Raw genomic sequence first — 23,610 nt, forward strand, 5'->3', positions numbered from 1 at the left:
CAATAATTTGGCAACAACCAATGTTTGAGATTTTTTTTTACAGCTACTGAATTGATTACTTGGCCTGATTATAATTAATGATGCAACTAACAAATATTCAGAATAAATATGTGGGGGTTTTTTTCAGTCAGAAAAACATAGTTTTAAAAGACTAACAAAAGCTACAAGCTAAGGCTCTATCTATAATCATCTTTCTGCCTGGCCCTGCATTCGGCATTTTTGAATATGTGAAAGCTACTGTTTCTTTTTGCAGGTTTTCCCTTGCACAGTAAATTCAAGCAATCGCCTGAGGGGCGTTCGGTTGCAGCTCGCTGGCTAACGAGCTTTAGCTTTTATTGTAAATCTTGGTCCAAAGTGATTATCATAAAAATAACTGGTATTTCATGATTTGGTTTGACAGCCTGTCCCGATTCTACAGGGATCCCTTCAGTAACATATATTGTAGCTGGGTCGTAGAGATCGATGGAGCTTGTGAGGCTCATGTTACACTGTTCCGCATCAGGGTCTCGTTGTCACTACCGGGTGGAAACCGCTTTACTAGCCTGCCTCGCTTTCTCTGTTTCCGTCGGCAAGCAGGCAGCGCCGCATTTCCTCTCCACCAGTGCCGCAAACCCCGCCCCCACCGGATGGGATGTGTGAATAATCGCGATCCCCCATTGGCCCAGGCTCCTGTCCGTCACCGCTTATTCCTGATGCACTGATGGGACGCTGACGGTGGTGGGCGGGCGCAGCTAAGAAAATTATAAGGTCATTTGAATTACGCTTGCTAGCGAGTTTATCGGCAACAATGAACCCAGAAATCATATCAATGATTGTGACAATGAACGGATGATGATCGCGGGGTCAAAGTCGACGCTCACAGTCAGGAGTATTTGACTCCCGGCCCACCGGAGGAGAGGAGAGCTCGTTGTGGTATTACAGCAGGAGGGGATCCCGGTGCGTGTGACTGTCTCTGCGTGCGTCTCTGTCAAGCCAAGCGAGCGGCAGTGAGCAGCGGACAGGGCGACCAGGCTGGCCTGTAAGCCGATCAGGAGAGGAATCGCACACAACGAGTTTCACGTTCGGGATTTCATGCTGTGAACGAGGGGTGCAAGGTATGTACGCAAAATGCATTCGATCATCTCAGGGGCCACGTCCCGAGTAGCTCCCCCCGCGAGGTTCGACTCCTCGGATGATTATTATCTGCTAGAGAAAGGGAAAGAGCCTGGTTATTGTCCTCTGTCAACCTTGTGGGCGATCGACCCACTGGCGGGACACGAGAGGCGGCTTTAATATCAGGCAGCTCTCTGTCCATGAAAGGTAATTTATGTGAACGAGGACTGCATATTCAGCATGCGTCTCCTTGCTAAAAGAGACTGCTGTCACACTGTCCATCCGCTTAAGCCGAGGCGCACTATGTGCTGCGCATCCAACTTCCCAGGCGCGCCTATTACAATGATAACCTACATCAGGCTAGCACCTTAAACATCGTCCAACATGGTACCGATTGAAGGCCTTTCTGAAAGCGCACATGGCACGGTTGGCCGAGGCGTAGTCTAACGGTGGTTTGAGCCTCGCTATCATTTCCCCGTCCACTACTGCAATATGATGCTACGCGCTTTTTAAATTTCCGGGTGTAGCAGCAGCAGCAGCGGATGATGAAGCTCTTTTTTTTATCTCCTGCTCTCTAAATGCATTATTTCCCCTTGACGTATGACAAATCCCATCATGTCGTACATTCCGAGTATTTGTATTTGTCACATACCGTTGTGTTTTAGCAGCTAGCTGACCTATGCTATCCTATTGCCATCATCACATTCACATTACAGCCACATGCAGGGAGAATTATCAATAAATATACACTCCGCATCTTGGCTCTTGGAAAAAAAAGGCTGCCAGAAAACAGATGTCCTATAAATAAAGGCCCAGTTGTTGTGAAATGACATGCCTTTAGCTTTATTTCTACATAGACCGATAAATAAATAATAAGAAGTCATGTCAACCTATCGTTTACTGCTTTGGGATCATTTTCCTAGCTATCAGGTGGCACTGGACACCAATGTCAACACATGCTATTCTCTGCTGCTCTCAGCTGACACTACAGAACATTTGCTTTGAGTTAGGGCTGTCCCAAGGTCTTCGTAGCCTTGGGTTTTATTCAACTGCACAGGAAAAGAATACTCATGTGTTATTCTTCAAACATGTCTGATGTGTATTACCACTTACAGATTCCATGACAACATACACTTAAATATAGGTATTCTCTTCCTCCTTTACTGCAAGCCCTGCACTGGGCCAGAGCTGAGTCAGTCGATTGGATGGGCGCGGGGTGTGTAAACAGAGTTATAGTAGATTACATTCTAAAGTGGTTGGCTTGAAGATGTTCAACATCCGTTGTCTTTGTTTACTTTAACCGCATGTAACCTTACTCCTACTAAACTGATGTTTGGTCTAAAAATATTTGTGATCAGTTTCTGTGGTCTGAAGCTATTATCTGTATGTATTTAATTGTAAGTGTGTGTGTGTGTGTGTGTGCCTTCTTCCAGGATGATGCGTCTAGCGTGTTCCACAGCCCTGCTGTTTGTGTTGAAACTGCTGGTGGGCTTGCCTTGGTACCAGGTTCTCCCGGCCATCCTGATCTTCTACCTGGGAAGCGGAGGATGGAGCTTCCTGCATGTTTTTGCCAAAACAATTGGCAGAGACTTACAGTAAGCATGGGGGTGTTGTGTATGTGTTGGCATGCTTCTAATGCTTAACAATGTGTGCCCACAACTGCAATTCAAAATGTTCTTCTCCTGAGTTGTTGCCTCGAGAATCCTCGTGTAGTGTTCTCACATGTTAAGCCTTGCAAAAATGTAGCCCGACATCTTATAAAGGCAACTTTTAAAGACTCAAGACGATGAGGTCTCTTTCTCCTCAGGCCTGTTGTACACGTTTCAAAACCCGACATGGCAGATAGTCTGAAATATTTTCAACATACATGTAGGACAAAAGAGAAAAAGAAGGAGAAGCAAAATCTAATATTAGCCTTACCTACAGCCAATATTTACAGTTTGGGGTAACTATAGTAATTGGTTTGTGATTAACTTCCTTATTTTACCTTTTATAGGTGCAGTAATGCTAAAACAGGAAATTGTAAAACTTTTATGACCTCTTCTTGACCTATAAGCCAAAGTGATTAAACATAATTAGCACTCTTCTGTGGTTTTGTGTAAATATGCCCTCCTTTATCTCTTGGAGAGATAAAAGTATCAGTTTCCAAGGGTTTATTTTTAGAGCCTGACTTTACTAATTCTTCTACTTCTCAGTACCGATGCTTCAGCTACCTAGTTATGTGCACTTGCTCGTATAAAATATATATAGTTTTTTATTTTATTTGAATCTAATGATGTTAGACTGCGAGATAGGCTTGAGCTTCTCTTCTGTTGAGGCAGGTGTAAAAGCAAAAAGCTTTATTAAGTTATTTTTGAAAAGCTAAACACTAACAAATATGGATTGAAGCAGAACAAAACATGTTTTGGGTTTGGAACATTATTACATATAGCCTTTTTTAGATACATTTAGACTTCTCCACTTTGTAACCCTATGGAAACTCAACCTTAGTATTCACATTTCAGTTTTTTTCAAGGAGCAGTTATTTTCACTTGGTGGTTTAGTTGTAAAGCATTTGTGCTAGAATACGTTTTGAACAGCATTGTAGAGAAGTTTTAGAAAAATAAATAAATATGAGATCTCAAAATAGAAAATAAAACAGTACTAAAAAGCAAATGTATATTCAAGTTGACCTTGAAAGATTCTAATCTGTAGACCTTCAGACAAATAAACGCTTTGAAGGGTGTCTAGAGAAGGACATTAATAACATAGAGTAAAGTTCATGCAGCTCCTTGGTTGAAAGCTTTTATTGCAGCCAGGTGTGCTTACCAAATGACTGCAACAGCATAAATAGATGAAGTTTATCTGGATCAACAGGATGCCAATATGTAGAAACAATATCATCACTGCCATGGCCTACCTAGCTCATTAGACTTTTATGATATTCCTGAAATTACACTCTGCCCAGAACAATGCCCAATATCTCTACCTTTACACCATAAATGTAAATGATCAAGTGATATCTTCTATCTGAGCAGACTTTGCCGTGTGGAGCCACCGAGACATTTGCATGTTTAATCTGTCGTGATGTTTTATGCTTCATGTCATACATTTGGCGTAATATAGGTAAAAGATGACCTTAGCCATTTTACTGTAAATGTAGCCGAGCTTTAAAGTGTTTAGCTTTTAATATCAAAGTATATTATGAATGACAATTGTAGTTCTGCTGCAAATTGACTTTTAATGGTGCACTATGAATTTAAAATTTAAATTAATATCAAGGCTTACCCTTATTAGTTAGTAAAACAGCAAACAAATCAGACACTTATTGAGATAAGTGATGCGACTGTAGCAATGAACATTAAGCTAGCTTTATCTTTTTTGTGAAAGACAGCATATATTTGCATGTTTAATGTTTGCATTATAGACTGTTTTAAAAATGTTGACATTGGACCAGGAACAACTAAAAACTTGTGTTCCTTGGAAGATGGCTTCCATTAATGAAAGCATATGCAGTTTGTATATTATGTAGTAAAACATACTAAACCAAGGCAGTTTCAGGTCAACTTCATTGACTTTTCCATCAAATAAGAAATTATCTTTAATCACACCAGGAAACATTTTTTACCCAGCTGCAAAAAAATCAAATAATATTTCCTCTTGCTCCTTCAGTGCGGCCGTTGTGCTGTTGAAGGTGAAGATGAATGTCAGACGTCACCTCAAAGAGAAAAACACCATTCCCAAGATCTTTGCTGAAACTGTGCAACGCCACGGGGACAAAACAGCTCTGATCTTCGAGGGGACCGGGGAGAAGTGGACCTTCAAACAGTTGGACGAATACTCCAACAGAGTGGCCAACCTGCTGCTGGAACGGGGCTTCAGGGTAAGTCCTGCAAAACAATATACACCAGAGAAACTGGGGAAAAGATATCCGTTGCAAAATAAACATCTTTTACCACCACCTTTTATTTTTCCGGGTTGGACACTTACAGAAAGAGTCAGAGATAGTCTCCTTTTATTAAGGTTTATTTTGGTGTTTTTTAAACCTGGATATCAACCCCTATTTTCGCATGACTTTTGTTTTTGTCTAATGGGACAACACTTTTTTTAATTGATCTAGTTTTAAGTGAGTGCTACAGCCTCAAATTGGGCTTCAATGTAATAGCAAAAATGGTGAGACACTTAAATAACAATCTGAGCCTGTCAGTGGCAAAAAACAAGCACTTTTAGTGGTCATACATTGACATTCAGAATTTCCCTCAATAAGAACAGTGTTTGACGTTTAGTGGCTGAGTGCTCGCACCCAATACTGGAGTAATTTCAAAAATGTCTCATTATTGACCTCATCTAGTTACTGAGAAACAAAAACACGTAAAAAAGACAATTCATAATTCTTCAAAATGTCTAAATGTCTCTCAGATTTTTGCCTCTAGGAGAAAGCATGACATGACTGTTAAAGAGACTGATGTTGAATAAAAATACACTTTTGTCAATCTGTTGTTGGCAATGAGCTTGACAAGCCCCTACTTTTGTTGTTTCTCTGTTCAGGATGGTGACGTGGTGGCCCTTTTCATGGAGAACAGGTCCCAGTACGTGGGCCTCTGGCTGGGCATGGCTAAGATCGGAGTGGAGGCCGCTCTCATCAACTTCAACCTGAGAATGGAGGCCTTGGTCCACTGTTTCACCATCTCCAATGCCAAAGCTGTGGTGTATGGCTCAGAGCTGAATGATGGTAAGATCAGAGGGGTTGTGTAGAGATAAGAGTGTGGGCAGAATGTATTTGTTTTAGTCGTAACATTTCCAAATGTATTGCCAAAATCTGAATTTGTCTCAGAGGGCTTACAATGTGCACAGCAGTGACTTCTGCTGCTGAGTGCTCTTGTGTTTCCGCTGTGATGAGAGAGGTGAGTGGTGCAGGGAGAAAGCAGAGGTCATAAAAGATAGATGGGTTTCAGAGGAGGTGTCTCTTCAATATTAGTCAATGGTGCTTAAATGGCTGATGGATGGAAAGAAGAAGGAGAGGTAATGAAGAGGGAAGTGGAGAAGAAATGTCTCAGAGAGGTGGTCAGAGAAAAGATAAATGATATACGCTAAAACTAGGTGTATATGGGGGAAAAAACAACAAAGCTGATAAACCCAGCCCAGTTGAGTCACCTACATTAGCGATTATGTTAACAAATCCCTTGTTTGTACGGAATAATAATTACAGCCCATAAAATAATTAATTATCTCGGTTTGCCTCCTACCCAGTTATGGTCTTGACCTTTAATAAGTGATGTGTTTAGTAATAAAAAAACACATTAGATGTAACATTTAAATCAACAATTGCATAATCACGTGTGTTTTTATATCCAAACATGAAATAATTGCTTGTACTAGTGTCTAAACCTACAAAAGAGCAGAAGGGTCAGGCATAAACATTTTAGAAGATTTATTTGTATCAAGCTTTTGGAGAATAAAGTCAAACATTCAATATACTGTATATACGCTCTTGATAGTACCGGTAGTTTAATTCCCATTTTCAATTTATCCTCTCCTTTTCCATTATGCCTGGCCCTAATATTCATCCATACCGATCTTCTTCCCCGCAATGTATTATTAAACATGGCTCGTGATCATTAGACTTGGAAGCCACTGCTAAAGTAGCATTGCAGCAGCTCAGTTGAATTGTCAAACATAAATTAGGGATCTATTTCAATCTCCCCAAGACATTCCTTTTGGGTCCCTGCCCAATCTGAAAAGCCCTGATCTCAACAGCTACTGTATAAGGGTGAATGAGTTTTAAGCTGATCACCCTGGGATTGATGGATCAGTATTTGGATCCTGGACTTTTCATAGGCTTTTATGCCATCAAGTAATTGAAAATACAGGCTCTTTGCTACAGAGCTGGCCAGCAGCATTAGTACTGAGCCAGCATGAAGTAAGACTTTTAGATCAAGACAAACTGTCTTTCTTTCAGGGGGAAATATGGTCGCTGTTTCAAATGTGTTCTGCTTGGCTCACAGTCATATTCATAAGATTTCTCTTTTCTTTCTCTCTCCCCCACCTTGCAACGGACAACCCAAGTTATTTTAACCTAATCTATAACCCTATTCCTTGTCTTCTATCACCCCATCTTTCCTCTCTTTCAAAGCCAAGTACTCCAGGTTTGTGGTGCTTAAAATTTGTACCACATAAAGTCCTGTTCAATTAGAATAGTGAAATGACACAACTAACTCTTATGTGTTCCTCTTGTTCTTACAGCGATCTCTGGGGTCCACAGTTCAATGGGGAAGAAGGTGCAGATGTTTTGCTCCGGAGACTGGGACCCCAAGCGTGTCCCTCAGGGAACCGAGTGCCTGGAGCCGCTGCTGGACGCCGCGCCAACTCACCTGCCCAGCCTGCCGCAACGCTGCTTCACAGGTGAGTCTCCCAACATTTTAACATTTTAAGTGATTTAACATTTTTCCCATGCTTCTGGGAGTCATTTTAAATAATATTAGTTTAGATGTCCTGGTCATCAGTAATGAAAACTCTCCCTACTCTAACCTACACAACACAGAAGTGTCCAAAAGCTTTTTTTGCATTGACTGAAAGTATGGCAGCACAGACCAGTTGATAAGTGATGATTAACACTTTTCTGGCAAAGCAATTACTCAATCCCTCATACTGAAAATGAAACTCTTACACACTTTTACTCTTTCATTAAGACGGTGTATTAATAATTAGGGATGGGAACGATTAATCGGATATTCAAAATTATTCAGGTATTTGAATAATTATTCAGGTATTCGAATATGAGTTATTCATTTTTTTATTCATTTTTTTTTTTTTTTTTGGGAGGGCTGATCTCTCTCTCTCGCGTCCGGTTATACTTCACTCGCGTTTATGTCCAAATCCATCAGATCTAGCTAGTTCTAGCCAATTATATGGCTGCTGCCCCTCCCTACACGCAGATCACGCAGACTTAAACCTCATTTTATGCCCAAATGCGGCGCAAATGCGCTCCGCAGCCGTTGCGAGGTTCCGGCGCTAACAGTTCATCAGCGTGCTCCCCCGCCCCCTGTCAACACTCGCGACACATGAGTGGCCAGCCTAAACAACAATAAACGCTGCTTGGCAACCGTGTGTGGCGGCAAAGTACATAGACATTTTGACAGGAGAGATTTAGTTTTGACGGTATTCAACATATTTTACCAGTCATAGTCCGGTAATTATTTACACTCTAAGAAGAGTCCTACACAACAGAACTGGCGTCAAAAAGGAGTAATGTGTGGAAATATTTCGACTAGGTTAGTGAGTGCGGTGTAAAGTGCAAACTATGCCAAATTAAACTTATATACATACTATACCTTGCTATACCCGCAACCTCCGTTCCAGCTGAGAGGGTCTTCTCTACAGCTGGCCTGCACCAGTTCAATACATTTGACAAATTCGACTTGGTTTCTATACGTATTTGAACATGTATTTATTTATTTAAAAATGTTGAATTTTTTTTTTACCCAATTTTTTTATTTTTATAGGATATGTACATTTCGGTTAACCGGTTAACCGTTTTTTGGGATGTCGAATATTCGAATATACATTTTCTTTCAAATTCCCATCCCTATTAATAATACAGTGTCAGTGTTATCTTGTTGATAAACTAGTAAGAGAAGTTGTCGTTAACCAGAATTCTCCACTCGTTACTTAGTTAGTTATTAGTGTCATCACCTGAGATTATGTTGGTTTCTAAGGCAACATGTATTAATAGGAGAACAAATGGAATTGACGATATTAGTAATAGTTAGTCATTTCATTTATCTCTCACATTGGCTTTAAAGGGCTCCACAATTTGTACAGCATACAAATAACTTGACAGGAAAAACCTGGATTCAGATTTTCGATAACCTAATATGGCAATATATATTATTTTATCATTTGTGTTCCCATTGTTTAGCATCTTACATTTTTCCTTCTATCCACAAAGCAGATTGGTGAACTCTTACTCCATGAATCTAGTCCCACCTGCACCCTCGCTTTAGCCCCTAAACACTAAACTATATGTTATCACTGACAGCTATAAAACCTGTAACCTTTGTTCATGCTCTCACCTCATGTTCACCCACACAGCTGATTTACTTATGCCAAGCAACCCACTCAGTGAGGGTTTCAATATTGTATGTGAACTAAGATAGCTCCTAGCCAACATAATCCAGTTGACATTGCATTCTTCTGAGTTTATTATCTTAGCCAGGTGTCCTGTGGCCTGATCGTGCGTTTTATCGTGTATATCTGACTCTGTGCACAGATAATCTCACACACTACCGACCCATTAGCCTAGTTGTGTTCATTTATGATTGTACGCCAAATAACCTCCCCTGGTTCTTATGATCGGCAATTTCTTCAAAGTCTAAAGAAAGACTTACTTTTCTGTTTTAGGCCACATTTAGGCCTTTTAAAAACTGACATCCATAGAAAGTGTGTTCTCATATAATTGAACCTGAGCCTCTGCAGATTGAATCCATACCCAATATGTTCCAACCCACTAAAGTTAGGCACAATACAAGATTCATAAATCCCCATTTTCGTTATCTTCATTTGTATTGGCATTTGACTGTAAGGGGCTGGGAGGGACCATTGATTGAAATTCAACTCCTATTTGTTTGGGAGAGGGAGACACACTTGGTGGAGCCCTGCACTCTACTAAGTGCACCTTTCTAGTGCACTCCTAACTGGATATATTGCCAATTTGTATAGATATGGATGCAGGAGTTTTGCTATGCTACCACATTGCACTGAATCCCCGGACGTAATAGTAATAACTACCTTCAAAATGGGATTCTTCTTGAATCTGCATCTATAAGTTGCTAACCAGCCCTTGCCAGAATGAGTTGAGGGACATTTGCTTGTTGTCTTTTTATCTCACGGTCCACCTGCTCTTTGTTTCAGATCGCCTGTTCTACATCTACACGTCGGGAACCACTGGGATGCCTAAAGCTGCTATTGTTGTGCACAGCAGGTAGGAGGACACACAGGGACTGCAGCTGCTCTCTTTGTTGATCCATGTCACTTTCATAGCATTACAACTGTTTGAAGAGACTTGTTGGCTTTCTTTCAACTTGTTTCCCTTTCTTCCCTTGACCTTCCTCACCTGCTTTTCAGGTACTACCGCATGGCAGCTTTGGTATATTATGGCTTTAGGATGACTTCAGACGATGTGCTCTATGATTGCCTTCCACTCTACCACTCTGCAGGTACCAATATAACTGTTTATGATTAAAGTTCATAATACAAACTGCAAATGTGTCACCTTTTAAGAATTAAACAGTTGCTTTTTGTCTTATTTGTGCAGTTTAAGCATTTTGTGAATTTTCCCATCAGTGTTCTTGACTTCTTCTGATGTTTCCGTGTCAAAGCTAGAAAATGTAAATATTCCTTTTCTCCACAGGTAACATTGTGGGAGTGGGCCAGTGTATAATCCATGGCATGACTGTAGTCATCAGAAAGAAGTTCTCCGCCTCACGTTTCTGGGACGATTGTGCCAAATACAAGTGCACCGTAAGTATTTTGTGGATTACGATTCACTACCTCAGATTTAATGGCAAAGCAGCGCACCACAATCTCACAGTGGTGCTAATAAAACGTATTCCCTGTCAATTTCCTTAAAAATAGTGTCACAATTTTATTTTATTCTCCAGTTAATTCCTTTTGAATCCACTTTTTATTTATTGTAATCTTGATATTAAATCAGTAGCTCTTCTCTGTTTTCCTTCTTGTCACTAAACTTGTTTTTTCTCCATCCCATGTTGATCCACTCTCGTCCAGATTGTGCAGTACATTGGTGAAATCTGCCGCTACCTGCTGAACCAGCCGGTCCGGGACATGGAGAAACAGCATCAGGTGCGCATGGCACTCGGCAACGGCCTGCGCCAGTCCATATGGGAGGAATTCATGAACCGCTTCAATATCCCGGTGATTGCAGAGTTCTACGGAGCAACAGAGTGCAACTGCAGCCTGGGGAATTTTGACAACAAGGTGGGAAGGAAGAAACAAATTCAGATCTGACCAAATAAAGATTTTCTTTGTGTTTTTTAACTGTAGCAAAATACCCCCTTTGGAAATATTTCCAATTTCCTCCACCCCACCTGTTCACATTGTGTTCAGAGGCTTTTCTTATCTGTTCTGCTCTGAAATACTCCTAAACATGTCGTTATTGATACCCATTTGTTAACATGGCACTGCAGCTTTGTGGCCGGTTTAAACTAGTTTGCTTTGTTGATACTTGTTGTCTGTGCTCTAGGTTGGAGCGTGTGGCTTCAACAGTCGCATTCTGCCCTTCATCTACCCCATCAGACTGGTGAGGGTGGACGAGGAGACAATGGAGCTCATTAGGGGACCTGATGGCGTCTGTATTCCCTGTAAACCCGGTAGGTTTACTCTATACACACTTATCAGTTTTACACTTGGAAAGCTTAAATGTAAAAAAATCCATATACTGATATTTATCTGTTTATATAATAACATTTCATATCTAATACTGCCAAAATATCACCTTGTTTTCTTACCTCCTGACTGTGCTTCATGTGTGATGATGGTCATTTGATAAGCCATAATAATTGCCATTCATAAATTATTCTGTCCTCCTCTCCCTCTCCCTGTAGGTGAACCTGGGCAGCTTGTGGGCCGGATCATCCAGAATGACCCTCTCCGGAGGTTTGATGGTTACGTCAACCAATCAGCAACCAGCAAGAAGATTGCTCAAAGTGTTTTCAAGAAGGGGGACAGTGCCTATCTCTCCGGTTAGAGTCACACACACACGCAAAGTTAACTTTTACCTTAATCCTATGCTGACTGACTAAATTAATACAATCTTCTGCCCTCTTATTAACAGGTGATGTGTTGATCATGGACGACTACGGCTCCATGTTCTTCAAAGATCGCACAGGAGACACTTTCCGCTGGAAGGGAGAGAACGTGTCCACAACAGAGGTGGAGGGGACTCTCAGCAGGCTGCTAGACATGAAGGATGTAGTTGTCTATGGCGTGGAAGTACCAGGTAAAAATCCGTATTCATGTATGCTTTATTATGTATTCTTTTTCTGAGATTTTCCTCAATATGTTTCTGAAGAAAGTTGTTATTTTGGAGCTGTGCATGAGTGGGCCCAATAAATAGGTCACTGCAGTGTGTAAAGGAAGATGGATTGAATACTGAGCAGATATTTCACAAGCACCATGCTGTGTTTAATACTATCACAGCTGCAGGGTCTTGGCGTACTCTTGATTTATTGGGACATGAATTATACAATTTTGTAAGGTCATTACATATAAAGCTGAGCTGTGGTTGATGCTGTGCAAGAGAAACATACATATGCCACTTTTCAGCCACTGTGATTAGATTAGATATTATTTAAAAAAAGATAAACGTTATTAAACTACAAGGGCAGATCCTAGTATGCATGGTGTCGATTAGCAAGAGCAATAACACTAACACACAAACAGATGCTCAACACGAACATTAGGGTTTTAGGTTATTGGGATCCACATTAGCTACAGCATCGCAGCAGCTGTTCTCCCTGGTGTCCACAAAACAGACTCTACATAGTGGGAATGCAATGTGATGACTAACATCCCATAACCATAAAATGACACAACAAACACACACACTGACACACACTGACAAGACCACTCCTGGTAATTAAAGAGTCAATGATCTGTTTCTCTCGAGTTTTTTGAACTCATTGCGATTAATGGTATGGTCCATTTCATCCTCAAATCCAAATGCATAAAAGTTTTCAGTTTCACTCTGTATTTCAGCCACAAAACCTTTGACATTTCATTACATTGTATTTGGGTGACACTTTTATCCAAATAAAACTGTACATTTCGATACTGTAGACATGCCTACGGTAAAGATATGTGCTTTTGTCATCCTTAAAATTAGTTTTATGTTCATGTTTCTAAAGTACACATTTGTATATGAAAAGATGCATTTTTACAAAAAAATGTCAATCAAATTGAGCTGTTTCTTTGTGTGATATGTCTAGACGCAGGGGTCAGCAACCCCTGGCGCTGGCACGCGGCACCGTAACCAGTGGCACACTAGGAATAAGTGTGCAAAATATTTTAATTGTATTTTCGGATCCTAAACGAGACCGCCGTCAGAGCGCGTCTCCCCGTTACCTGCAGAAGGAAGCCATGCACGCAACGCAGCCCCGCTCTCTTTAACTCCAGGTGACTTTCTGCCGTTTTCCTCCGTGGTGCAGCGCTGATCGTTTCACCACGGAGGAAAGCATTTCACAAATTGCAGTACCCATAAGGAGCTGTACAAATGCCGCAGTTTTTGCAGTGTCTTGAAAGCCCAGTGGCGATCTGCTCATCTCGCATCAAAACTACAAAGGGGCGGACTGGCCATCTGTCTGTTGAACTTTCCTGTCGGCTCCCAGACCGTAGTCGAGGAGGGCAGAAGCAACAAGCTTCAGGTTCAATAACCCACTTAAGCTTAAATGACTGGAGAGAGGCGAGCTCTTCTTGGGAGGCCTGCTTCCTCGTTTCACTTCCAGAAACATATACACGTTCCCTCACTGTCGCTCTACCATCCACAAACACGCATGCAAAAGCCACACCCCTCTTTCTCTCTCTCTTAAAGGGACAGCGATCTCATCTCACTCTGCATGACCCTAATACATTGTTTCTCAAACTTTTTCATACCGAGGACCACTTAACCAATAAAAAAAAAACTTGCGGACCACCTAACTCCACAAATATCAAAAAACACATCGTTTTTCTAGAACAGATTACAAATCGTCTGAAAAGTGTACAAACAAGTGGCAACATGTGTGACGAAGGTGTTGCGCTGGGCTATATCATGCAATTGAAAGTGAAACTTAACTTCGCTCCATTGCGGAGATATTCCCGCGAGAGTGCGGAAAACTGAAATTTATTTATTTTTAATGTTATTATATACTCACGGACCACCAGTGGTCCGCGGACCACACTTTGAGAAGCACTGCCCTAATATCATAACGTGTGTTCTGGAGAATCACAGAACGGACGATCGTCCTTATTATTATGCCGTTTAAACCAATAATTGAAATGTTTGTTAAATTCGGCATCATAAGTTGCGCTGTCAGGTCCACACACTGCTTCCCCGCAGCAAGGCTCCTCCCCCCCCCCCCCCCCCCCCCACGTTGATAATTCCCGATCGTTGGCACGCTGATAACAATTAATTTTTTTAAATGGCACTTCATATCAAAAAGGTTGCCGACCCTTGGTCTAGACCAGGGGTCGGCAACCCCTGGCACGCGTGCCATCGTTGGCACGCGGAACCGTAACCAGTGGCACGCTAGGAATAAGTGTGCAAAATATTTCAATGTAGGATCCTGAACGAGACCGCTGCCAGAGCGCGTCTCCCCGTTACGTGCAGAAGGAAGCCATGCACGCAACGCAGCCCCGCTCTCTTTAACTCCAGGCGATTTGCTGCTGCTTTCCACTGTGGTGTAGTGCTGTTCATTTCACCACGGAGGAACGCACTTCACAAATTGCAGTAGCCATAAGGAGCTGTTTTGGGGAAAATGTTGAAGTGCTTTCTCATCTGCATGCCAAATTTCCTCTTTCACAGCAATTGGGAGATATGCACGACGTTTTATTTACGGTAAATTGATTTACGACTCCTGCCTAAAGATTGTTTTAATCAGTGACGGAGCAGGCCCGGTAGACAATGGCAGGTCCGCTACCTAAGAAATCTAAAATAAATATTCGGACATTCCAGCCCTCGTGGACAGAAGAGTGGGGTTTTGTGTTTCAGAAGGACCGTGCTGTGTGTACTTTATGTCTGGAAAATGTTGTCTGTCGGACGTCAAGTGTCAAACGGCATTTTGAGACCAAACACAAGACAACTTTCAAGGATGAGGCAGACAAGGCTGAATCCATAAAATGTGCCGTGTCTGGTTATGGGAAACAGGCAAACACTCTCAAAGCCTTTGCCACTGCTAACAATGATTCTACCGAAGCAAGCTATCGCATTGCTCATTGCATCGCGAAACATGGAAAGCCATTCACTGACGGTGAATATATTAAGGAGGCTTTCCTCTGTAGCTCAAAGGTTTTGTTTAATTCCTTACCAAACAAAGAGACATTAAAATCAAGAATAAAACCAATTCCAGTGTCAGCCAGATCTGTTGAACGACGCATTGAGGAACTGGCAGAAAACGTTTGCGCGCAGCAGACAGCTGGTTTGAAAGAAGCCACGGTATTCAGCGTTGCACTGGATGAGAGCGTGGACGTGAACGACATACCACGCTTGGCAGTCACGGTAAGATACTGTGATTCGACTGTAAGAGAAGAGCTCTGCTGCTTAAAACCAATGCCTGAAACAACAAAAGGTGAGGACATAGCCAAAGTTTGTATGGAGCATTTTGAGGAGCGAGGGATTGACATAAGCAAGATTTTTGCAGTGACAACAGATGGCGCTCCCGCCATGGTCGGGCGAAACAAGGGAGCGGTCACATTAATTGAGAAACAAGTCGGTCACCCCATCATGAGACTCCACTGCATAATACACCAAGAAAACCTCTTTGCAAAGATGTCAAATTCAGATCTTAACGAGGTTGTGGCCACAGTGATGAAGATTGTTAACTTCATAGTTAAGCGATCTGCTCTGACACACCGACAGTTCCAATCCCTGCTGGAGGAAATGGAAAGCTCATACAAAGATCTCCCTCTCCACTCGGCAGTTAGGTGGCTAAGCTGTGGAAAGGTTTTGGAGCGGTTTGTTGGAGCTGCTTTGATGCCATAAAGGCCTTCCTGGCTGAAAAAGGCCAAGACTTTCCAGAGCTCGAGGACGAGAAATGGGTCGTGAAACTTATGTTTCTCACAGATATTACTGGACACCTCAACGAGCTCAATTTGAAACTGCAAGGCGCAGGTCAAACTGTTTTGGACATGTTTGACACATGGAAGGCTTTTGTTGGAAAGCTGGCAGTTTTTTCAGATGATGTGGCCACCTCCACTTTCCGCTACTTCACCCACTTGAGGGAGCTGTCCGCACAGCATCAGCACAGCTGAAATATGCAAATACATCAGCGAGCTGGAGTCGGAGTTTACAACACGATTCGGGGAATTTCAGAAGTATGGACCCATGTTCTCTTTCTTGATCAAACCCGAAAGCTTTGATGGACATGAACTGGATGTATCTGTGATAGGCTGGCTGGACGTGATGATGCAGATGATTGAGCTGAAGAGTTCAACACTGTGGATGACGAAGTTTGCGGAGTTGCGGAAACAGCTGGAAACCACGGCAAGACATGATCACAGCTCTTGCATCTTCACCTGTTGGATATCTCTACCGGAGAAGTTCAGCTGTGTCAGGAAAATTGCATTGGCTTTGCTGACAGTCTTTGGTTCAACATATCTCTGTGAGCAGATATTCTCGCACATGAAGAGCGTGCTCAGCCCCTCCCGCAGTCGTTTGACAACTGACCACTCTGAAGCTTGTGTGCAACTTAAAGTGACAAAGTACGATCCACAGATAATGGAGCTCAGCAAAGGAAAGCAGGGCCAGGGATCACATTGACTGGTTTATTTGTAGCACACATGACTCTGTTTATGTGTAGCACACATGGTTTTGCCTAATGGAGCTCTTTGTCCCGGTCTCTTTTTTCTTCTTCGATGTAGATATTTTTATAAGCATAGCAGCATTGTTATATAGTGCTCATATTTCTGTTTGTTACATTTAATTCCATTTTTTAACATTTGCTGCCCTTGCAAAACGTTGTATATGAGGGAGTCTCATTGAAAGCAGTATGCTGAAATGGCAACTGTGCATGTCATTTGTTACCACAGGGCTTTAAACAAATTACATACAGAGATTTGTTAAGTTTATTGCTGAAGCATTGTTGTATAGTGCTCATATATAATTTCAATGTTCTGATTATGGGAGAAAAATGTTTATTAAAAATGTTGCTATGTAGGTTGCCTATATGGATGGAATAAAATCCGATGCAGATAAAAAAAAATGGAAGTGGTGTCATAATTAAGGTTAATGTTGATATGGCACACTTAGGGCCGCCCCTCCCCCTCGCAGAGGGAGCCTCATCTGATGTGTAAATGAAGCGCACCTTTATATATATATATATATATATATATATATATATGCGGATATAAGAGTCCGGTGTGCGATGAAAATGATGGGCACGCTGATTAACAAGAACATTTCAAAATGGCACGTCATATCAAAAAGGTTGCCGACCCCTGGTCTAGACTGAGTATATTTCAATTATGCTTAGCTCTGTACACGACCCTTCCGTTTTTAGAATTCTGTGTAAAATAGTAATTATTTTTATAAATAGAGAATATCAATCAGTTTTCACAATGTCTTTAAGAACTAGCAGTACATGAGGGGAAGTAAGATCCGGTTGAAGTCATGAGGGTTATGCCCAGGCTTTATGGCCCAAACACAAGCATATGTGTGACCTTGAACCTCAGCAGTCCACAGATCTAATCCCCCCTCCCCGCTGTCTGTGTGCACAGGAGCAGAGGGAAAGGCTGGAATGGCCGCCATCGCCGATCCATCTCACTCCACTGACCTGGAGAAGTTTGTGAAGGACATGGACAAAGCTATCCCTCCGTACGCCAGACCTGTGTTCCTTCGCTTCCTGCCAGAGGTCGACAAGACAGGTAAAAAATGACATTTTCCGAAGCAAACAGTTTTATTTTTGTGCAATTTGAAAACAGGCTGGTATTAAAGGGTTTTCTCAAATAAATCTCAAACCTTTTTAGCTAGTTTTATTTTACTTTTAAATAATTACAATACCATTTTTAGCTGACACTTTCCAGTTTTATTTAAAACTGTCCCAACAAGGAGTCAGAAAACAATGTGGTGCATCCCACCTTTCATTTTCTGTGCTTCTTTGGGCCTTGGCAAGGTAGTCCACATGTCCCTCTCTCCAAAAACATTTCCAGAGGCACAGAATATAGGGTATAACTACATATATAATATGAGTATAACTAAACTGCTTTGTATATGAATATATTTCAAATAAAACATGTAAGTTGCTTGTTTTAGAGCAAATGTTAGATAGTGGTGCATTTTTATAACTTTCTTAAAGCAGTGAAACAGTAAGGTAAAGCAGCTAAATGGTAGTCTAATCATAATGTAATATCTTCATAATCTCTCCATCTCTTTCTCAGGAACATTTAAGTTTCAGAAGACGGACTTGCGTCGGGACAACTTCGACCCCACATTGGTGTCAGACAGACTGTACTTCCTGGATTCCAGGAGAGGTTGCTATGTACAGCTGGACGAGGAGCTCTACCGCTCCATACTGTCAGGGGAAAAAAAATTGTGATGAGCAGGCTGACCACTACACAGGCACACACACACACACACACAGAAACACACACACACACACACACACGCACACACACTCACAGACACACACACACTCACAGATACAGAAAAGAAGTGAAGTGACCAGGATAGCAGAATGCAGGACCTTGTCCCCATAATAGAAAACCATTTTCAATGAACAGCCATACACACTCCTTGCACCCGTACTCAATTGCCAACACATTTACACACACATTGTATTCCCTCAAAACACTCTTTCAAAAATCTCTAAAAGCAAACTCATGCACGCCACACACACGCAGCATTACTCCATCCGTCCCCGGCAACTCCTCTCGCTACCTCAGCAAAAAACAGAGAGGCACAAACCCAGGAACCCGGTCTCTTTGGTAAAACGCCACACCACCCCCTGTCCACACCCTTTTCTAACAGACACGCCTCTTCATCCCTGTCCGTCAAACCACCATGTGATGCTGGGGGACAAACGGAGCACCTGGCATTCAGAATGCAAAAACTTTTAAACCACAGATATCAACAGACTTTGAGAATGCTGAGAAGGACCCTGGATAGAAAGTGTGTGTGTGGGAAAGCAGAGGGACCTATGAGGACTTACACTGTCTCTCTGTTTGATGTTTTGTGAAAGACTGGAGACACTACCGTTGACTTCACCTGCACAATCAGCCAGAAGTGACAAACCTGTGTGATTTAAAAACAGCTTTTCTCTATCCTAGATTAGCTTTATGAAGGTTTTTCTCTGGGCTATTGTCTCCAATTCTCCCAATCGTACTGTAGAGCTTGAGTTTAAGGGAAGAATTTGATTGGAAAAGCCTTTGACAGCGACAGAAGTTAAATCAGACCAGTGAAAGATTCACTCAAGTGCAATAGGACTCCAGCGTTTGCAGTGCAATAATCAGCCGCACCACGGGAGAGCTGATATAAAAGCAAGCTTTGTATTTAAATATGTCTGCATCACACCAAATATATTTAAGTTGTAGTGTTTGTTTACATATTTAAGAGAATTTGATCTTTAGTAATTTATGTTGTTGCAAGAGCTTTCTCTTTTTGATATAGTGCAGATGTATCAGGTATTATTTTTGCTTTACGTTAATCCAAATCGTAACTGTTGGGAGTCCTCAAAAATGAAGCTGCAGAATTTATTTTCAGTTGCTGGAAAACAAAGTGATCTGATTTAAATCCTGGGCTAAAACCATGGAGCTACTGAGCCTACATGCAGGGTGTTTGTGCGGCTGTATTGTGCAGGTTTGGTCCTTAAAGGTAGACTATCGTACGGTGTGTGTGTGTGTGTGTGTGTTCTTCGGGAGAGGACTTGACTGAAGATAAGCACCAAATCGCCTGATCAGCGAGGACTTGTGTTTTCAACTTTGTTCTGTTGCTAAGAGGGATGTTCTGCCACATTTCAAAAGAGCCGAAAGATCCAAAGATATAAAGGCGGGAGTGGGGGACTCATTCACGGCGGAGGATGCATTTCAAATGGAACTGTAGAAGAGGGGGAAATGTGCTTCGTCATCAATGTTTTGTCTGTTGTCTGCGGTAGCTGTCATCAGAGGTTGTAGCAGCATGAATGAGCATCATCTACCACACGAGCAGAGCACTGTGCCTTACTGTGAGTTCTCCTCCCAGATCCACAGGCCCTGGCCCACAGATTCTCAAACTTCTCCTTAAGTTGGACTATTTCCTGGGGATGCACGATATGGATTCCTTCCCTGCTGTTTATGGCCGCTAACGATGAAATAATCTATCATTTCAAATGTTTGTATTTTAAAAGGATAAGGCTTGATAGGTGTAGAGAGCAAAGATGACTTGATATTAAATCTCACCTAACCAAATCACTATTTTTAACACAAGAAAACAATGAATGTTTATTATTAGTGTAATTAAAAAAAAATACAAATGAATAACAAGCATAAGATATCTAAATAAATAAATATTTAAGTTCGTGAGGTTGAGGTCTTTCTAAACTTGGCTTTAATAATGGAAAACATATATTATAGAACATAAAGTCAACGTATTTAAACATAAGCAATTGGGCTTTTTAGGATTAACTAATTTAGTTATAGGAACAATACATAATATACGTTTTCTATTATCTGCCAATCATTTATCGGCCCGACATATCATGCATCGCTGCTTGACTTATTCAGCTTCTAGCTACCGTATTCTCATTTGTCCCTCTTGAAGTTCCCAGAAAAGTAGGCCTAAATCAAGGGAGCACATGCTTTTATTTTGAAAATCCAGGGCAGTCCAACAACTGATGCCTTCATCCTGCCATCTTCTTTTGGTCTATTGCTCATCCAACTATCCTTTTTGCTTAGCACCTTTTTTTCTAAGCCTTTACCATGTGTCTGCCAACCGCCCCAATCCTCTTTAACTCATCTATCTCTTATCTCTTCCCGCTCTTTTTCCGTGACCTTTCACCCCTTCTCTTCAAGCTGCACCCCCTGTCAGATACCAGTCCTCCATTATCCACCATGTATGCTCCATCTTGCTGCGATCCTGTCAGACTTTGGTTTAATCTGTCGCTATTTCAGATGTTTAAAAGTGGAGTTTGATGGAGGATTTTTTGGTGAGTTATTGGCAAGGTCTGGTAACATGAATGCTCCAACTACACACTCCAAACTTTTCTGAAATATCTTTTGTGTGTTATGCGTAGTCTGCCATTACCCTGTGACTTCTTGTTTTACTTTTGCACCTACAGTACAGCCAGGCTGCCGTAGTGTAACTGCAAAACGTTGGCTTATTTTGCTCGTGCAGGTTGATTCTCGAAATGTTCAAACTGCTATTCTTCATTCATACCTTGCACTGACACCGTTGACCTTGACGGCTAGTCGTGAATGTCGCTCTGACCTATAATTTCCCTGATTGGGGGGGAAAAGTCAAATTTAGCCGTTTGACCGATGAGACTCAGTCCTGCTTCCTCTGTTGTGCAAAGAGTCCCTCTCTCACTTGTATTTATTCTTTAACGATGAGTGTGAAATGTCCTTTCATGAATGTCTGAAAAGGCGAATGAGAGACCAATGACGATGATGTTGTAAAGTAAAGTGTGATTTACGTATCCAAGGGAACACAGTTTGACTGTTATGATGCTTGTGGCTGACCCACGGCAGAGCACTCTGAAAAAGATGTTTCAATTTCCCACTTCTTTATTTTTTTTAAAGGAGTTTTAAATTATTATTTTTATTATTAAGGAGCTGTTAATTATACTTTGATTGTTTCACTGCCTATATGTGTTTGATTTTGTTTTTCTTTGCATAAAAACAAAGCTTTTGTGATTGGATAAAAAAGAAAAGCGGGAGCATGAGTGTAAGACAATCGAATGGCAGGAGTTTCTATCTTTTTATAAAAGGCAAAAGGAACCAGCCAGGGGAAACATAATTCTGGATTCAACTGGTGTGGAAATAGATCAATCTTTCTCTTCTCGGCTAATGCATATTGATTTGAAGTAAGTAGATAAATCAGTTTAAGACCTGAAGGGAGCAACATTCTGTGGTGTATTGAGGACTTGAGGCCACAGGGGGGTGCTGTGCTCTTTCTCAGAGAAAAGGAGAGTGAACGCGCACACAAGTTTCCATGTCATCATTTTTGTTATGCAGCCTTCGGACGAATAATAACAGGACGTAAAACTGCAACCAAAACTACTGTAGATGGAAATGTAGAGGTCAAAATGAAACCTTACATGAAATATTTTTAGAATGCGGGATGTTTTCCTCAATTGACCTTGAACAGATTTTCATTAGAGACATGACAGCTCCTCACCTTTATTTCTTGACCGATAAAACCAATTTACTGCCAGCCCCCTAATACACTTTGACTCATAAATCACCTTGAAGGTCAATGTTAAGTTAGCAATGCAGATATCATAACACACCAGACAAAAAAGGTGATCTAGCAGAAAACCCTGGCTGAGTAAAACATTTCTCGGCCCCTCATGCCTCTGATAAATATTTTCTCACGCTTGCACTTCCTGTTTCTCTGTTTTTCCCTGTCATGGTCCTCAAGAACATCAAGCGTTGCTCAAGAAGGAAACGAGTTTGAACACGTCTGCCTATGTGTGTGAAAGGTTTTTAAAATTATTATTTGATTTTGTTTTCTCGTTGCACAGACGGCGGCTTGTGCAGAGTGTGTAGTGGAGGTCTGTGAGGTGTACTGTGTGTGCGAGACACACACACACACACACACACACTGATGTCCTCTTGTCCACTGAAGGCTAGCTGTATACATCATGAGTTTCAAGAAAACTAGATAAAAGCAAATGCTGCATCAAATGGAAAATCATTATTAATAAAAAAACTATTTAAATTGTTGACTTAGGCTCCGATTGTTGTAACTATTTTTTGAAATCGTTCAGATGCTGTGTATAGATAATCCAGACAATTTACAACCACAACCGTTTCAACACTAACAGCATGGTCGTTAACCCTAAAACGTTGTGTTCACTGTACCAAACGTCAGGTTATGCAGTTCACTTTGGGTCATCCCCGGCCAGCTTCCTATAAAGTAACATTAGGCATTAGTCAAAAAGTATGAATGGCCAGTTTTTTTTTTTATCAACTAAACGATTCTCTGTAAATAACAGTACTGTCACATGTTTATGTATCAAATAAGAAAAAAAGAGATTTAACAATATTTGAATCTGAGAGGAGATCAATATCAAAAGGAGATTCCTGCACACTGTGGTAAAACATATGAATCATCTTAAACTAACATCAGAAATACAAATTAAGATTAAGTATTATATATTTTTATTGTATAGTGTTGAGCCTACTTATTTTAGTAAAGGATCTTTAGTGTTATTACGCTTTACTCATCTGTGCATTTTGGGACAACACAGCCAACTATCGAAACAGAAATAGTGAATAATAAATGAGTCAGCCTGAAACTGGAACTCAAAAAGGAGTTTCAAAATGAACCTGGGGACTTTTGTTACAGAAACGTATGACTAGTTTATCTTGTCATGACATGAGTGAGTTTTAACACTTCATACTTTAGTTGTGCAAACTTGTCCTCTTTAATATGCAATTATTACACTTCAATTCAAGCCAACAGATGAGACAGTATTGTTCTTGACAGGTGTGGGAAAAGTACTGAACTTAAAGGAATACTTGCACACCAAGACAACAACAGAAAAACATTATTAACAAACTCTCACGAACAGATAATGCAAGTCTTATTTAAAGTTTAACGATCACTACTTTCCAAACATGCATTTTTGATTA

General features: G+C 41.2%; 1 protein-coding gene across 1 annotated transcript; it reads left to right on the forward strand.

Moving 5' to 3' along the window:
• Window positions 1-685: 685 nt before the first annotated feature.
• Window positions 686-21,690, forward strand: slc27a4 (solute carrier family 27 member 4). Its single transcript, XM_079659535.1, has 14 exons — window positions 686-1,094; window positions 2,526-2,687; window positions 4,744-4,954; window positions 5,620-5,803; window positions 7,315-7,473; window positions 9,982-10,051; window positions 10,195-10,286; window positions 10,481-10,590; window positions 10,858-11,067; window positions 11,333-11,459; window positions 11,694-11,831; window positions 11,924-12,088; window positions 17,560-17,706; window positions 18,220-21,690. The coding sequence occupies exons 2-14, from the start codon at window positions 2,527-2,529 to the stop codon at window positions 18,375-18,377; spliced, it is 1,932 nt and encodes a 643-aa protein (XP_079515661.1). The 5' UTR covers window positions 686-1,094; window position 2,526; the 3' UTR covers window positions 18,378-21,690.
• Window positions 21,691-23,610: the final 1,920 nt, after the last annotated feature.

The sequence above is a fragment of the Notothenia rossii genome, assembly GCF_949606895.1.
Source record: "Notothenia rossii genome assembly, chromosome: 11".
Classification (NCBI taxonomy): domain Eukaryota; kingdom Metazoa; phylum Chordata; class Actinopteri; order Perciformes; family Nototheniidae; genus Notothenia; species Notothenia rossii.

Bases quoted from the DNA above. Each gene is read 5' to 3' on its own strand.
- slc27a4 (XM_079659535.1), top strand. From the start codon at position 2,527: ATGATGCGTCTAGCGTGTTCCACAGCCCTGCTGTTTGTGTTGAAACTG. The intron at 5,804-7,314 runs GTAAGATCAGAG...TTGTTCTTACAG, and splicing joins TGGCTCAGAGCTGAATGATG to CGATCTCTGGGGTCCACAGT. The intron at 11,832-11,923 runs GTTAGAGTCACA...TCTTATTAACAG, and splicing joins GGACAGTGCCTATCTCTCCG to GTGATGTGTTGATCATGGAC.